Source organism: Artibeus jamaicensis, unplaced genomic scaffold (assembly GCF_021234435.1).
Source record: "Artibeus jamaicensis isolate MK-2021 breed Jamaican fruit bat unplaced genomic scaffold, CSHL_Jam_final contig_685, whole genome shotgun sequence".
NCBI lineage: Eukaryota > Metazoa > Chordata > Mammalia > Chiroptera > Phyllostomidae > Artibeus > Artibeus jamaicensis.
In genome coordinates this window covers 17,714,489-17,732,094 of record NW_026521924.1, presented here as the reverse complement: position 1 = coordinate 17,732,094, position 17,606 = coordinate 17,714,489, and the positions used below count along the sequence as shown (strand labels likewise).

General features: G+C 42.2%; 1 protein-coding gene across 2 annotated transcripts in view; it reads right to left on the bottom strand.

The window, feature by feature from the left end:
* Positions 1-14,470, bottom strand: part of ACSS2 (acyl-CoA synthetase short chain family member 2) — a 58,230-nt gene extending 43,760 nt beyond the window's left edge. For both annotated transcript variants that reach the window (XM_053671031.1, XM_037164339.2), the window contains exons 1-2: positions 14,243-14,470; positions 5,175-5,370 (exon numbers count right to left, since the gene is read on the bottom strand). In XM_053671031.1, the coding sequence (XP_053527006.1) occupies positions 5,175-5,370; positions 14,243-14,420 (374 nt within the window). In that variant the 5' untranslated portion in view covers positions 14,421-14,470. The remainder of the gene's footprint in view (positions 1-5,174; positions 5,371-14,242) is intronic.
* Between the last annotated feature and the right edge of the window lie 3,136 nt (positions 14,471-17,606).

The following is a 17,606-nucleotide window of genomic DNA, read 5'->3' as shown; positions in this document are numbered from 1 at the left end:
TATGTATAAGATATGCCCCACAGGTGGAGGGGGGAATAGAACAAATGTAATGGCATAATCAATAAAATTTTTAAAAAAAGATATGCCCCAAAACAAGGAATGAGCTACAAATGTGGTTTGCTAATGGCACTACAGCTATCTAAATGACATAGTTTAGGTTGAAAAGAAAGTCACAGTGTGGCTCCATAAGAAGTATATCAACAGGAACAAATCGTTGAAGAGATGTAATTTTAAAAAACATCAACTTCTGGTCAAGATGGTGGCATAGGTAAACACATTTCACCTCCTCACACAACCATGTCAATATTACAAGTAAAATATAGAACAACGATCACTCAGAACCATCAAAAATTGAGTTGAATGGAAGTCTGACAACTATGGAATTAAAGAAACCATATCCATACAAACTGGTAGGAGGGATGGAGATGTGGAACAGGCTGGTCCCACATCCCCATGTAGTGGATAAGAATTTGTGAGGGATATCTTAGAAGTGAGGAGTCCCAGTCACATACCAGGACCCCAGCCCAGGGTTCTGGTGCCAGGAAAATAAGCCCCCATAACTTCTGGCTAAAAAAATTAGCAGGGATTGAGTTGGTGCAAGGAATTTCTAAAGTCCTGAGCAGCTCCTCCTACAGAACCCCCACATGGACTTAATCAGACTCACTCCTTCTAAGCTCCAGCACCAGGGTAGCAGCTTAAAAGGCACTAGCGGGTACAGGGAGAAATGCAAGTATCTGGCATCAAGCAAGAGCTGAGGGACAGAAAGGCGGACCATTGTCCCTTTTCTGAACCCTCCCCCAACAGGGCCACAGATCCAGGAGGCTGGTACCATACCTGAGATTCCATCAACCTGGCTAACAGTGTTTGCCCTGCCCTGGAGATCCCCAGAGACTCCATCCCACCCAACTTAGGGGCACACCCAAGCTGTTTTTCCATATGAATGGCTGGTCTTAGTTCATGCTTCACAACTTCCTAAATCTTCTCAAACAAGCAACAGCCAGCCTCAGTGAGCCTCCAGCCCCTGTACCTCTTGCTAAGTGGCCCCAGATCCCACACTAGCAGTAGCCAGCCTAGGTTCACAGCTTGGCTTCACCTGGGAATCTCCAAGCACAGCACAAGTAGCAGTCATCTCAGACTTATAGTTCAAGCAGGGTAGCTCTCTTTTGCCACATGGGCAAAACCCATGTGGGGGCAAACCTTGGCATGCACCACCTGGGAAACCCCAGAGACTAGGCACCAAGGGGACAGCTACAGACCATGTTGGAGCACCACCACCCTGCACAGCTGATCCTCCATGGAGAATGGAGGTTGGTATCAATGGTCACAGTTATTCATTACAGCTGACTGGGAAAATCCCTCCCATTGACCTGCCAACAGTAATCAAACCTCAAGTACAAGAGGAGGGTATACTCAGCCCACACGATGCACCCTCAAATACCCAGCAAGCTGATAGGGGCAGCTGTGCCACTGGAATCTACAGGACACATCTACTACTATGTTACCAAGACAAGGAGTCATACACCTCTACCTAATACATAGAAACAAACACAGGGAGGCAGCTGAAACAAGAAGATAAAGAAGCATGCCCAAATGAAATAACAAATCAAAACTCCAGAAAAAGAGCTAAACAAAATGGAAATGAGCAACCTATCAGATGCAGAGTTCAAAACACTGGTTATAAGGATGCTACAAGGAACTTAGTGAGGACCTCACCAGCAATAAAAAGATCCAGTCAGAAGCGAAGGGTATACTAATTAAAATAAAGAACAATTTACAGGGAGACAACAGTAGAGTAGATGAAGCCCACAATAAAATCAATCATTTGGAACATAAGGAAGCAAAAAACAACCAATCAGAACAACAAGAAAAAAAATCCAACACCCCCCCCCCCCACCGAAGATAGTGTAAGCAGCCTCTGGGTTAACTTCAAACATTCCAACATTCATATCATAGGGATGCCAGAAGGAGAAGAGAAAAGGCAAGAAATTAGAGATCTGTTTGAAAAAAGAATGAAAGAAAACTTCCCCAATTTTGTGAAGGAAATAGACATGCAAGCCCAGGAAGCACAGAGAATCCCAATCAAGATGGGTGCAAAGAGGCCCACTCCAAGACACATCATAATTAAAATGCAAAAGATTAAAGAAAAAGAGGAAATCTTAAAAGCAGCAAAAGAAAAGAAGTTAGTCACCTACAGGGGAATTCCCATAAGACTGTCAGCTGATTTCTCAAAAGAAACTTTGCAGGCTAGAAGGGATTGGCAAGAAATATTAAATGTCATGAAAAATAGGGACCTACAGCCAAGATTGCTCTACCCACCAAAGATTTCATTTAGAATCGAAGGCAGAGAAAAGAGCTTCCCAGACAAGAAAAAAACTAAAGGATTCAATTTAGTTTAAACTAAAATTCCTGCTAGGGAGGCTAAGGACCAATGTAAAAATGGAGTGAAGATGTCTTATTACGAAGTTGCAGAATTTTGCACTGGAAGTAAATTTAGAGATTATCTAATCTAGTACTTCCCAAATTGGTTTTCTACAGAATATTTCTTCTTCTTCTTTTAAGATTTTCTTTATTTATTTTTAGAGACAGAGGAAGGAAGGGAGAAAGACGGAGAGAAACATTGATGTACAAGAGAAACATCAATCAGTTTCCTCTTGCATGCCCCCAACAGGGGAGCTGGCCCCCAACCCAAGTATGTCCCTGACTGGAAATCAAACTGGCAGCCTTTTTTCAGTTCACAGGCCAGCACTCAATCCACTAAGCCACACCAGCCAGGGTGGAATATTTCTTCTTATGATGTTAATAGCATGCTGCAAAAAATATGTTTGGCATTCAAATAAATTTGGAAATCCCATGTTAAACAAAATCAGTCAGATGTGTTTACTGTAGGACTTCTTGGAGACTTTACTATGTTAAGATTAGGAATCCCACAAAAGGCAATTTATTATGTGTGCTTTGCAGACTCATTTGTTTCATGAATTAAGAATTAAGATATTATAGCCCTGGCTGGTGTAGCTCAGTGGATCGAGCGAGGGCTTGTGAATCAAAGGATCGCGGTTTGATTCCCAGTCAGGGCACATGCCTGGGTTGCAGGCCAGTTCCCATCAGGGGACACATGAGAAGCAACCATACATTGATATTTCTCTCCCTCTCTCCTTCCCTTTTCCTCTAAAGATAAATAAATAAAATCTTTAAAAAAAAAGAATTAAGATATTATACTAATATCTCTAGTAGTCAGTAGTTCCTGAAGCATTCTTTAGAAAACACAGATCTAGTTTACTCTCCTCATTTTATAAATGAGGAACAGGGGCTTTCTGGAGCCTGTTCAGGTATGGATGGTGGGAAACCAGGAAGAAGGGCCTCAGGATTTTGTAGCAATCTCCAGCTCTGGTCTGTGTTTTCTGTCTTTCACCATGCACCTGAATTATTTCAAATCAGGGGGAAAAATTCACACACAAGCATGTCCTGTGCAGATATTTAAAGGTTTTCTGATGTTTAAGGAACCTAAGAGGTGGGCCCAAATGTTGTCAGGAGCTAAAGAAAATCTAAACAGACATACAGACCATGTGTTTCAGTGACATAATGACCTCAAATTGAGCAATGGCAATGTGATATACACCCACTCACATTTGTACAGTGTTTTCCAATAAATAAATAAGTGTTTTCACATTATCTTATTTGGTTCCCATAACAATCTAAGGAAAAATACAAGGTTGGAATTATTATCCCTATTTTATGGAAGAGGAAACTGACTCTCAAGAGAGTTGCCTGTAGTTACACAGCAAGTGAATGACAGAGTTAGAATGAGAGTCTAAATTTCTTATCTCTCAGGTTAGGGCTTTTCTCAGTATATCACATAACCTGGTCAAATTTTGAGTAAGTGCCCATTTAATTCTTTGATGAAACATCCAATCTGCTCCAAATGGCTCACTTAAAAATAGATCAGTTCTCAGAGTGCTCATAGGTGGTAGCAGAAGCAGCACCCCAGTTACTGAAACTTCAAGGTCCTATTTGGGTTCAGTATATTAATATCTCTTATACAGTTATGTTGTCAGGAAGAGGGGGTCTTAGAAAATTCCTGCTGGAGAGGCACCATGGCCTAGTTTTACAAGCAAAGAGTGAGACAGAGTTGATTTTTAATCCTGGCTCTACCACTTACTTCATGACCTTATTCACTGTGTAACCATTCTGTGCTTCATTTTATCACCTATAAAATGGAGCTAAGAATACCTATTTTGCAAGGCTGTTGAGAGGCTGATGTAAGGAATTAGAAGGATAGCACAGTGTCACAGTCAAGAGTGTAAGCTCTGGCCCTGGCTGGTGTGGCTCAGTGGATTGGGTGCTGGCCTGCAAACTCAAAGATCATTGGTTCAATTCCCTGTCAGGGCACATGCCTCTGTGTTGCAGACCAGGTCCGAGGTTGGGGGTTTGGGAGAGGCAACTGAATGATATTTCTCTTGCACGTCAATGTTTCTCTCCCTCTCTCTCTCCTTCCCTTTTCCTCTCTCTGAAAATAAATAAAATCTTTAAAAAAATTTTTTTTAAAGAGTGTAAGCTCTGGAATTATACTACCTGGGTTTGAATCTCAGTTCTCCTTCTTGCTAGCTGTATGACTTTGGATAAGTCACTTAATATTTCAAAATTTAAGTTTTCACATATGTAAAACAAGGAAAATAAACAGTGCATTCTTGGTTGTTGTGAGCATCAAATGAGATAATATTTGTTAAGCACCTGAGCAAAGTGTCTGGCATATAGTTCAATAAAAGGTAATGATAAGAACAGTCATGATGGTGATAATAACCGCTGTAGAAAATCCAATACCAATTTTTCTCCCAAAACAAGAATGAGAAAGAAAGCTACTTAGTCCTATTCTCTCCCATTTACCCTTTCCCCTCTTTCCTCCCCAACTATAAGCCAAGAAAACTAGACTAGAAGTAAGAACACTTGGCTTTGAATATCAACTCTGTCACATGCTATTTATGTGATTTTAGAGAAGTCATTTAACTTCCTTGAGGTATTTTTCCTCACCTGAGACATTAAACTAACTATATTTTGCTTATTCTACCAGCTTGTTGTAATAAACTCATGGATTTTATGGCACTTTGGAACTATAAAACACTATATAATGTGAAGGATGACTTTTTATCTATCACAGACTATAAGATAAATGTTTTTACCAGTAAAAAGCAATTTTATCACCAAGTTTTTTCTCATGGACAATTCGATCCAATACGTTGTAGCAGATGTTGGTAGTTGCTCCTTTCATCCACTCAATGAATATTTTCCCCTTAGTCACATCGAAGTTGTACTTGAGGAATGGGCCAGGGCATGGAGTCTTCCAGTAAAATTCCTTGGCAATGTCTCCCCAGAACTCTGCAACAGAAAGGGAAGCCCAACATCATTAACCTTCTCAGACATATTTATCCTCAGATGGCTTGCCCATCTATGCACAGAATTAAGTCACAACTTCCCTGCCTTGTACTCTAGGACCTACTTAACCTGGGTTCTCTCCTCTGCCTGTCTAATCTTATCATCCACCATTCTCCTAGTCCACATTCTATTCTCATATAGAGCTGAATCTTGGCTCAAATATCTTCCTTCTCTCCTCAAAGTTCCCACTCCACTTTTCACCTCTATTCAAATTGCAGCTACCCAGAGCCTATCACAATGCCTAGTACAGGGTAAGCATTTTAAAAATATTTTATTTATTTATTTTCATAGATAAGAGAAGGGAGGGAGAAAGAAAAGGAGAGAAACTTCCATTGGTTACCTCTTACACTCCCCCAACCAGGGACCTTGCACACCCCACACCAGGGGCCTGGCCCACACAGAGAAAGGTACCCTGATTGGGAATCGAACCTGCAAACTTTCAGTTTGTGGAACAATGTGCAACCCACTGAGCCACATCAGTCAAGGCCAGGATAGGCAATTTTTAAATGAATTAATTAGTGAAAGTAGAAATCCTTTACCCACAAAGCCTTCCATGACCATGTCTTTCTCTTAATTTGTTCATTCACTCTCAGCAATTATTTAGTGAGCAGCTCTTTCTTCTACTACTACTTGCCCAAGTGTTACCTGCTCTGTGCCAGATGTTACTTTGAGCCCTTTACAGGTATTTTTTCATTTAGTCCTTACTACAATCTTGGGGTGTAGGCTTTATTTTCATTCTCATTTTATTAATTTGAAAATCAAGGCTCAGAAGTTAAATAACTTGCCGAAGGTTATACAGTTACTAAGCCAACATTTGAACTTCCCTGAGGAAGATATTTTTGCTGAAACCTGAAAGATGAATACAAGTTTTTCTTTACTCCCTCAACAGGAAAGAAAGTACTATGGAATGGGAGGGAACCAAGGGTGTATGTTAGAATGACCTCCTTAAGGCTGAAATACTGAGAATAAAAGAAAGAATAGCAAGAATTGATTCATAAACTGAACAGATCGTGAAACTTCTGGGCACAATAAGGAACTTGGTATTCATCCTAAGAGCAAAGGAAAGCCGTTGTAGGACTTTAAGCAGGAGAGAGACATGATAAGATTTACAACCTTAAAATATTTTTCTGAACTTCTGGAGAAAATGTAATAAACAGGCAAAATATGCAACTGCAGAGCACTTAGGATATTCTCAGTACCAGTTCAGGAGTGAGGGGAGAAAAACACTTAGAACCATAACAATGGAAGGAACTGTGGAGATTATCACCCCTCATTTTAGTGATAACAAACCAAATTCATAGAGGAAAAGTGACTTGCTCAAGCTTATATGGTTTAGTTTATACAATGTAGTTGGAGAGGTAACACTAAAACATAAGTACTTTTGGACATACAAGCCAATATAATTGAAAGCTAAATCACATGGTGTACCCTTTGCAATCAATTAAAGAAATCCTAATTAAATCATTCAAAAATGCCATTATATACCTAAAAAAACTAGCAAAGATTAGCCCTTGCTAGCATGGCTCAGTGTATTGTCTGCCTGCAAACCAAAGGGCCATGGGTTTGATTCCCAATTTAGGGCACATGCCTGGGTTGTGGGTCAGGTCCCCAGTAGGGGACACACAAGAGGCAACCACACACTGATGTTTCCCCCTCTCCCTCCCTTCCCCCTTTTAAAAATAAATAAAATCTTTTAAAAAACTAGCAAAGATTTTTAAAATTAAACCTAATAAATGTCTGAATGGCCTTAAGAAACAGATAATCTTATGATGATAATGTTATTGTAAGAAATTTGCACAATCTTAGTGGATAGCAGGGCAATGCCTGACAAAAGCCATAAAAATTTGTATACCCTTTCATCTGCTAACCCAACTTTGGGGAACATACTCCAAGAAAATAATCTCAAGGGAAAAAAAGTGATTACCAAAGAGATGTTTAGACAACTATATATACTAGTGAAACTGGAAACAACCCAAAAGCCCAACAATAAAAAAACCCAAAAACCTGGTGAAAACTACTTAATACTAGCAGAAATACAATAGTAATACAATACTAAAATACTCAATGGCCATTAAAAAGAAAGTAAATGAGAACTGGCATTTTAGTAAATGCCATTCATGTACCAGGGACTGGGCTAATCTCATTTAATCTTTATATGGACCTATGAAATAGCCACTAATTATCCCAATTTTATAGATGAGAAAACTTAATCTCAGGAAACATAGGAAACTCTCCCAAGAACCAAACAGCTAGAAACCAGAATGCAAAATCAGATCTGACTCCGAAGTTCACTTGTTACAACTATATTGAGTATGTGTATATACTCAAAAATATTTTAAGTGATAATAGTAGACATAGAGTATGTAAAACTATTTATGAACCATTTTTGTGTCCATCAACAAGAAGTGAACAAAACTGAGTTTTATAATCACTTTTGTTTTTCAGTTGTTTTGGGGTTTCTCTTGAGGGAAGCTGGAAGTCTGGATGTTTCATTGGTATACATTCTGAGTACTGAAGAAGTTCAGGAGAAGAAAAGATGAACATGGACTCAGATGATCAGGGAATGCTTTGTAGAATCGGTGGAGTTTGACTAGAGGAGCAGAAGGAAATGGGCAAAAGCAGGGAGATGGGAAAGGAACGTCTGTGTATTCAGTATATCAGTGAAAACGACCTGTCTAGAATGAATGAGGAGTGTGGTAGGGGATAGTGGGACATAAAGACCAAGAGGTGGAGTGGGGCTAGTTATCCAGAGACCTTGAACAAAAGGCAGAATTTTAATTTGAATCAAACTGTAGGAAATAGGAAACTGTTGAAAGTTTTCCAAGTGTCATAAGAAAACAGTGTTTTCAGAATACTGATCTAATAGTATTTACATAAATATATCAGAGATTGAAAGTGGGTGAGACTAGGGGAGAGAACCAATTAGGAGGCTGCTTCCTTGAGCTAAAAGGGTCTATAGGAATGGAAATAAAGGTAATTTGAGAGACATTTTGAAATAGTATTTGGCAGAATTTGGTGAAAGACTGACTGTGGAGTCAGAGAAGAGGAACAGCATTGCTGCTAAGGAGCATAAGTTCTTCAATAAAGACTACTTTGGTTTACAAGGATGTAAAAGACCTGTACTCAGAAAATTATAAGACACTGAGGAAAAAAACTGAAGAAGACACAAATAAGCAAAAGCATATACTGTGTTCATAGATAAGAAGAATTAACATAATTAAAATGTCTATACTATCCAAAGCAATCTCTAGATTCAACACAGTTCCTATCAAGATACTAATGGCGTATTTCACAGAACTGGAACAAATATTCTAAAAATTTATATAGAACCACAAAGACCCTGAATAACCACAACAATCTTGAGAAAGAAGAACAAAATTGGAGGAATTACAGTACCTGTTATCGAACTATTCTACAAGGCTATAATAAAAACAGACATATAGCTCAATGAAAGAAAATAGAAAGCCCAGAAATCAACCTATGCCTTTATGATCAATATTTGATAAAGGAGGCAAGAATATACAATGGGGTGAAGATAGTCTATTCAATAGATGGTGTTGGGAAAATTGGACAGATACATGCAAAAAAAATGAAACTAGATTATCTTCTTATACCATACACAAGAATAAACTCAAAATGAATTAAAGACTTAAATATTAAGTGTGAAACAATAAAAATCCTAGAAGAAAACATAGGCAGTAAAATCTTGGACAGTTCTCAGAGCAATATTTTTTTCTGATATATCTCCTTGAGCAAGAGAAACAAAAGAAAAAAATAAACAAATGGAACTTCATCAAACTAAAAAGTTTTTGTACAGCAAAGAGAACATCAACAAAGTGAAAAGACAACCCTTGAATAGAACATATCACCAATAATACATGTGATAAGGGGTTAATATCCAACTCTATAAAGAACTTATACAACTCAACACCAAAAAACCAAACAATCCAATTAAAAATGGCAAAGGATCTGAATAGACACTTCTCCAAGAGGACATACAGATGGCCAATAAATATATGGAAAGATGCTGAATGTCACAAATAATCAGGAAATGCAACTTAAACCACAATGAGATTATCACCTCATACTTGTCAGAATGTCTATCATCAATAAATCAATAAACAAGTGTTGGCAAGCATGTGAGAAAAAGAGTCCCCTTGTGCACTAGTGGTAGGAATACTGATTGGTGTGGCCACTGTGAAAACAGTATGAAGCTACCTCAAAAAAATTAAAAATAGAACTGCCTTATAACCCATAATTCCACTTCTAGGAATATAGCTAAAAAACATGAAACACTAATTAGAAAGAATATAAACCCTGGCCAGGTAGCTCAGTTGGTTAGCTCCTGATAGCTCCAGGTAGCTCCTGATATACCAAGGTTGTGGGTTTGATCCCCAATCAGGGTACATACAACCAACCAATGAATGCATAAATAAATGGAACAACAAATCGATGTTTCTCTCTCTCCCTGCTCCCTCTCCCTTCCTCGCTTTCTCTAAAATCAATAGATAAAAAAACAATTTTAAAAAGAAAGGATATATGTAACCTTATGTTCATTGCAGTGTTTTTTAATGGAATTTTTTAAATAACATATTTTATTGATTATATCATTACAGTTGTTCTATTTCCTCCCCTTTATTCCCCTCCATCCTGCATACCCCTCCCCCACCATTCCCCCTTTAGTTTATGACCACGTGTCTCTTAGATTCTATATTTCTCCTAATATTCTTGCCCTCCCCCCTATTTTCTACCTACCATCTATGCTACTTATTTTCTGTACCTTCTCCCCTCTTCTCCTCCTCCCACTCCCCTGTTGCTAACCCTCCTTGAGATCTTCATTTCTATGTTTCCACTCCTGATCTAGCTGTCCTCTTAGTTTGCTTTTGTTTTAGGTGTGGTTGTTGATAACTGTGAGTTTGCTGTCCTTTCACTGCTCATATTTTTTATCTTCTTTTTCTTAGGTAAGTCCCTTTAACATTTCATATAATAAGGACTTGGTGATGATGAACTCCTTGAATTTGATCTTATGTGAGAAGCACTTTATCTGTCCTTCCATTCTAAATGAAAGCTTTGCTGGGTAGAGCAATCTTGGTTGTAGGTCTTTGGATTTCATGACTTGGAATACTTCCTTCCAGCCCCTTCTTGCCTGTAAGGTCTCTTTTGAGAAATCAGCTGACAGTCTGATGGGAACTCCTTTGTAGGTGACTGTCCCCTTATCTCTTGCTGCTTCTAGGAATCTCTCCTTCATTTTAATCTTGGGTAATGTAATGATGATGTGCCTTGGTGTGTTCCTCCTTGGGTCCAACTTCTTTGGGACTCTGAGCTTCTTGGACTTCCTGCAAGTCTATTTGCCAGATTGAGAAGTTCTCCTTCATTATTTGTTCAAATAAGTTTTCCACTTGTTGCTCTTGCTCTTGCTCTTCCTCTTCCCCTTCTGGTCCCCTATAATTTGGATGTTGGAATGTTTATAGATGTCCTGGAGGTTCCTAAGCCTCTCCTCATTTTTTTGAATTCTCGTTTCTTCCTTCTTTTCTGTTTGGTCATTTTTTTCTTCCTTTTGGTCCACTCCTTTGATTTGAGTCTCAGTTTCCTTTCCATTACTATTGGTTTCCTGTGCATTTCCCTTCATTTCAATTAGTTTAGCCTTCATTTGTTCCTCTAATTTGTGACTAAAATCAACCAGTTCTGTGAGCATCCTGATCACCAGTGTTTTGAACTGTGCATCCGATAGGCTGGCAATTTCTTGGTCGCTTAGAGTTACGGGCTCTGGGGCTTTGAGTTCTTCTTGAGCCACGTTTTGGTATGTTTGTGCCTGTTACGTATGAGGAGAGGAGCCTTAGGTGTTCACCAGGGCAGGACCACCCAGGTCTCTGGGTTGTGACGCTGTATGTGGGGGCAAGGTCAAAGAGGGGCAATAGAGGTCCCCTCTGCTGTTTCCCACTGCTGGAGCCTACGCGGTCTGTCTCACTGCTCGCTCCTTCACTGGTTTATCTGCGTGCGAATGTGTGACCGAGGTCAGCCTGCCACCTTGCGCCCTCACTGGGTCCACCTGTTGCCACCCCACACCTGGGATTCACTGACAGCTGCCTGCGCACCTGGGTCAGGGCATCTTTCCTGCCAGACCCTGCTCCACTGCTGGCTCCACCCCTCTTACCAGTCAGGCTAAATGGTTTGTTGTTGTCAGACTTCCGTACAGTTCAATTTTCTGTGGTTTGGCTGCGTTTTTGTTGCTAAACCTTTGTTGTTTTTAAACTTGGTTGTGCGAGAAGGTACAGTGTTTCCACCTATGCCTCCATCTTGGTGGAAGTCCTCATTCCAGTGTTATTTACAACAGCCAATATTTGGAAGTAGCCCAAGTGCCCATCAGTAGATGAGTAGATAAAAAAAGCTGTGGTACATTTACACAGTGGAATACTACCCAGTCATAAATGACTGGAATACTACTCTTACTTTTTGTGACAGCATGGATGAACCTGGAGAGTATTATGCTATGTGAAATAAGACAGTCAAAGAAAGACAAGTACCATATGATTTCACTTATATATGGAATCTAATGAACAAAATAAGCTATCAAAAATAGAACAGTCTCATACATACAGAGAACAGACTAACAGCTGTCACAGGGGAGGGAGTTGGAGGGCTGGGTGAAAAAGGTAAAGGATTAAGAAAGAAAACTCATGACAGACAACAGTATGGTGATTACCAGAGGAAAAGGAGGTTGGGAGGTGGTAGATGACGGTAAAGGAGGGATAAATGGTGATGGAAAAAGACTCAACTTGGGGTAGTAAACACACAATACAGTATACAAGTGATGTATTATAGAGTTCTACACCCAAAACCTATATAATTTTATTAACCAATGTCACCCCAATAAATTATAAAAAGAAAACACTATCTTGGTTCAAATCCCAGCTCCACTGCTAAGCAGATTTTTCACCTTATCCAAGTTGGTTAAGCTCTCTAAAGCTTCATTTTCCTTCTCTGTAAAAGTGTATAATAATACTTTCTACATTAAATCAAACAGGATTTGTGGTTAGTGAGTACTAAGTAACCTATAAATAAATAAAGCATATAGATAAACCTTATTAGAGGAGAGGATGATAAGAGATTTACAGTTTGGGATAGAGCCATTGACAGATATTAGAAAATTAGGTAGGAGAGTGGATTTGGGAGGGAAAATTGGTAATTCCCAGTCACAGTCATACTAAATGTGGTATAACAAAAGTGTGTGAATAAAATGGTCTACAGACCTATGAAATTTGGAGCCAGAGCATAAGTGAGATCCTGGTACAGAACTAAATGTATAAAGTAGGAGTTATTATTGTGACAGTTATTGACCACCCCCCGGAAAACAGATGAATTCAGATGAGAGAAATACAGAGAGGAAGAGAAGTGAAAAGAAGTCTGAGGACTCAAACTTGGTCACTGCCTGCTGCAATCAATGACTTTACACTGGACTCAATCCCATCTTGCACTAAGTAATTTCATCCATGTCGTTATTGTTATCAAACTAACCATCATCTATTGAATGTCCACTGTGCACCAGACACTCCATAATGCACACTTTATTTATTACCCATTTTTGTCCTCATACAAAATTACAAGACAAGTATTATTATCTCTACCTTACAGATAAGGAAAAGGAATCTCAGACAAGTTTAAAAATCTGCTAAAGCCACCCAGTAAGTAAGTGGTTGAGCCAGGATCTAAATCTAGATGTTTCTGGGTTGGATTCCTGGCCCATGCTTGTCCCACTGCCAAACATCCTGCTGCCTTCCAACAGTTTTGATCCCCTACCCAGGCTGAAGGGTAAGGGCAGGGAATTTTCTTCACACTATTTTTTAAGGTTTTATTTTATTTTTTTAATTTTTTTATTTTTAGCGGGAGAGGAAAGAAGGGAGAAAGAGAGGGAGAGAAACATCGATGTGCAAGAGAAACATCGATCAGTCACCTCTGCCTCAGCAAGGCCCTGGCTGCAACCCAGGCACACGGCCTGGCGCGGCCAGGGATCGCACCCGAGAGCTTTCAGTTGGCAGAACTGACGACAAACCCATTGAACCACACCAGTCGGGATCCCTCGCACATTCTTTAAGCCATGAAACAACCTACCAGGATTTCTCTGTTATTGCTATACCAGCACATTGAAAAAGCAATAACCTCAACTGAAATGTCACTTGTCGTCTTATCTTGGGTAATTTTCATCTTTCCAAAATATTAGAAATAGATCTGGGACTTAATTACTCATTGTGGGAACCGCAGGGTGGGACCCAGGCAAGTTCCTGCCCCTCAACAATGGCGACTAACTCACTTGTTAAAGGTGTGCGGGGGCAACCGCTGAGTTGGTGTGACAGGGGGCGAGGAGTGTTCCCCTGGGGTCCTTCCCCTCGGGGTGCCCCCTCGCCCCTGGGAACCCCTCTTTTCACCTAGGAATCCCCCTTCCCTTCTCGTGAAACTTTCACTCTCCTCGCAAGAACCCCGACTCCCTTACAGAAACCGCGCCTCACGGAACCCCCAAGTCGCCTGGGAGCCCCCCATCTCCTGGGGAACCCTCCCCTCCTCCCAGAACCCCCAGCTCTTCCTGAACCCCTCCCTCGCCCATCTCCTCCGCAACTCTTCTCTCACACGACCTGCATCTGTCTCCTCGGGGGCCCCTCGACTTCCCAAGGGAACCCTCAACGCCCCCAGGAAACTTCTGTCTGCTCGCGGAACCCCCGCTTTCCCCACGGAGCGTCCCCCAGCTCCTCACTTCCTCGGGAGGGGAGCCGCCACTCCTCTCCTCACTGGGGTGCCCAGGCACGCCCGGGCCCGGCCTCACCTCGCGGCTCCTCCACGGAGCGTCGGTGCAGCTCGCGGTAGCGCTGCAGCGAGGGGACGTGCGCGGAGCGGCTGACCTCGGGCGGTGGAGACCAGCTGCGCCCCCGGGTCCCCGCTCCAGCCTCCGCCCGGCCCCCACTGCCACTGCCGCTCCGGCCCCGCTCCTCTGGAAGCCCCATAGCGTCAGGTCCGGAGCTCGGGAACTGCCTTTGCGGTCGCCAGGGGAGTTCTAGGGAGTGAAAAAAAAAACAGGCCGCCGTGGGTGGGGCCTTGGGGAAGGGGTGGGGCCGGGAGGGTGGGGCGGAGCCATGCGGGGGTGGGGCGGGGGTCGGACCTGACAAGGAAAAGGCGAGTACTTCTTGAGGGGTAGGGGAGGAGCTGATTCGCGGAAGGGGTAGGGCCGTAGAATAAAAGTAGAAGTGGCAGGGCCGGGTGTGACAGGAGAGGAGGCGGGCCCACAGGGAGAGCAGAGTGGGGGTGGGGTCTTGGAATGACTAATAAGAGGTGGGTTAAGGCGGGGTTGGAGCGGGAAAGCACTTAGCTAACCAGAAGAGTTGGGTCAAGTCCATCCTGGAGACGCTCTTTGGTCTTATTGCACAAGCCTGTCACCCCATGGAGTTGGAGAGCCAGGTGGAGTAGGGTTCTTTCTGGGTGCCTTCTGGGAACCCTTTCCCTCAAAGAACTATCCCTCTATTTCGAGTAAACTCCTCCCCTCTGTCCTCAGGGGGGGAAAAATTCCTCCCACGCGGTTTAGTGAACGTTTGTGCCAGCTCAGATTTTCTCCCACCCCTGAGGATATGTCTTCACTCTCCCTGCCATCACAAATTTCCATCCAGCTCTAAAAGACTCATTGAAGAGTAGGAGGTGTGTTCAAGTCTTTGCTAATAAAGCCACCTCCTTATTGCACAGGGAAAGGAGGAAAATTGTGCAAGGTCACCAAGCAAACAATGACCAAGTCAAGGCCAAACCTAAATCTCCCAACTCCAAGTCTTTTTACCCATTCATCAGGCTGAAGTTAAGGTTTACGAAATACTATACCAATATCTGTGCAACTAGGAGGAAGCACTCATACTCTTCTTTCCTTCCCAGTCTCTTTACTTTAAAAAGAAACCACTCCCACCTGCCACACTAGGGTTCAATTACTTCTGACTTTCCTCTGTCCCTTCCAATCCAGAAAGGAGGGGCCAGGCAGGCCCTTCCATCCCCGACCTGCACGCACCACCAAGAAAGGCCCACCCTACCCATCAGTTCACAGAATGGCTGTCAATGCAAGAAGGAACCTTAAATATTTAACTCCAAGAGTGATTCTGAGGCCCAGAGCAGATATGCCCTATCTCCTGAAGCCTGCACAGGGTTTGTGACCACATCAGGCCCAGCCCCCTTCTCACCTGCACCTTTGTTCTTTGCCCAGCTAACCACAAGCCCAGCACACCATAAACTGAAAAAAATATTTCTATGGTGGAACCTATGATCAGAGTCTACCCCATTCTGAGGGTAGGGTCTCAGACCTCATGGAGTGAACATGGACCCCAGAGAGAAGACAGAAATGAGAAGAATCTTCAATGAGGAGACATTTACTACACCAAATGGCCACACAGTTCACTGAAGAAACATGGACTCCACTAAGGGAACACAGTCCTTAGTGAGGGGTCTCATATGTCACTGAAGTTCTGTGGACCCTCGTAATAGGACATGAATGGCATTCAGGTCAAGAATGGCATGAAGGAAACTGACCTTACTGAGAAGACATGGACTTCCCTCTAAGAAGTACAGAAGATATAGACTTTACTAAAGAGATATTGACACCACTGAGGGGACTCAAACCCCACTGAGGGGAATGGACCCCAATGAGGGAGCGAAGACCTCATTTAGTTGGGATAGGAGCTATTGGGGGAATCATATTTCACTGAAGTATAATAAACCCAATGGACCTCACTGAGAAAATGCTAGCCTCTCTGTAGGGAGGAAGGCACAAGCAATGGGTACACAATCCCAGGTAGAGAGAGTCATCTACCCATCCTAGACAAGCAGCCCCCTTCCTCTATCTTTTCCCCAACCCTCTTCTCCCAAGTCCTAGAGCTGTTTCCAACACACTGCTGCCCTCTCCTGTCAACAGGTGGCACTGTATGTTCTGGGCCCCATAGTAGATTTTCAAACTGTCATGGGTTTGGAAGAGGGGATGTACCAGAGGCTTGAACAGCCTCCTCCCTTGGCCTGTGAAGTGTACAAAGAAAATTTGGACAAGAGGCTTAATAAAGAGTGAACCACTTGCTCTCACTGGTGTAGCTCAGTGGGTTGGGCATCATTCCACAAACCAAAAGTCCCCTGTTGATCAGGGTACAAGCCCGGGACATGCCCAGGTTGTGGGCCAGGTCCTTGGTTTGGGAGCATGAGAGGCAACCGACAGATGCTTTTCTCCCTGTCTTTCTCTCTCTCTCACATTTCCCCTCTCTCTAAAAATATATATATATATATATATACACACATACATAAAAAATACATAATAAAAAAAAGACTGAACCCATCACCTTAGGAGATGGGGAAGTAGTGCAGTTTATAGCGTAGTTGGAATTCCTAAGAAGGGGAAGATGGATAGGGTTGAATGAAATGAGAATTCACAAGATTAAGGATATGCAAATAATGATAATAATGGCACTTATTAGGTAGGGCTGAGACCTAAATTAAGAGCTTTCTACATGTTATTTAATCCTCACAACAACCTCTTGAGATGGATACTATTATTCTTTCCAGTTTTCAGATGAGGAAACTGATATACTCAAGGAGATTGAGTGTCTTGCCCAAGACCACATGGTTTGTAAGTGGTAGCACAGGAAATAAAACACAGACGCCTAAACTACAGGGACCCACTCCCCAGTCTCCCCACCCCACCCTACTACTGCCATACCATCATGCCCATTCTTTCTTTCTTAAAGCATCCTTTCCAGAACCACATCAAAAACTCTCAAAATGGCGGTAAATATTCAGGTTCCATCCCAGCGTACTAAATGATGATCCCTAGAGTGGAATCTAGGGATCTACTCCTAAGGATCCTAACATGCACTCTCAAGTTTAGGTCCCAGAAGGAGTTGAAGTGTCAAGGGTCCAAATGAGGGATCTAACTTCTGAGAATATTTGTCCAAGGAGGGATCTCCAGGTGAAAAAGCAGTCTGAGGATGAAGCAGGAGTGGGGAGGAGCTGGGGGTTGAGGGATGAAGGCGGAGTCTGGGGTTGAAAGAGGAATCTAGGGTCGGAGGAGTCTGAGATTGGAGGATCTTGGAATCCAAGAAGAGGTCTGGGGCCTGAGCAGGAGTTTGGGATCTGAGAGGTATCTGGGGTCATGAAGAGGTTTGCAGTCTGTGGGCCAA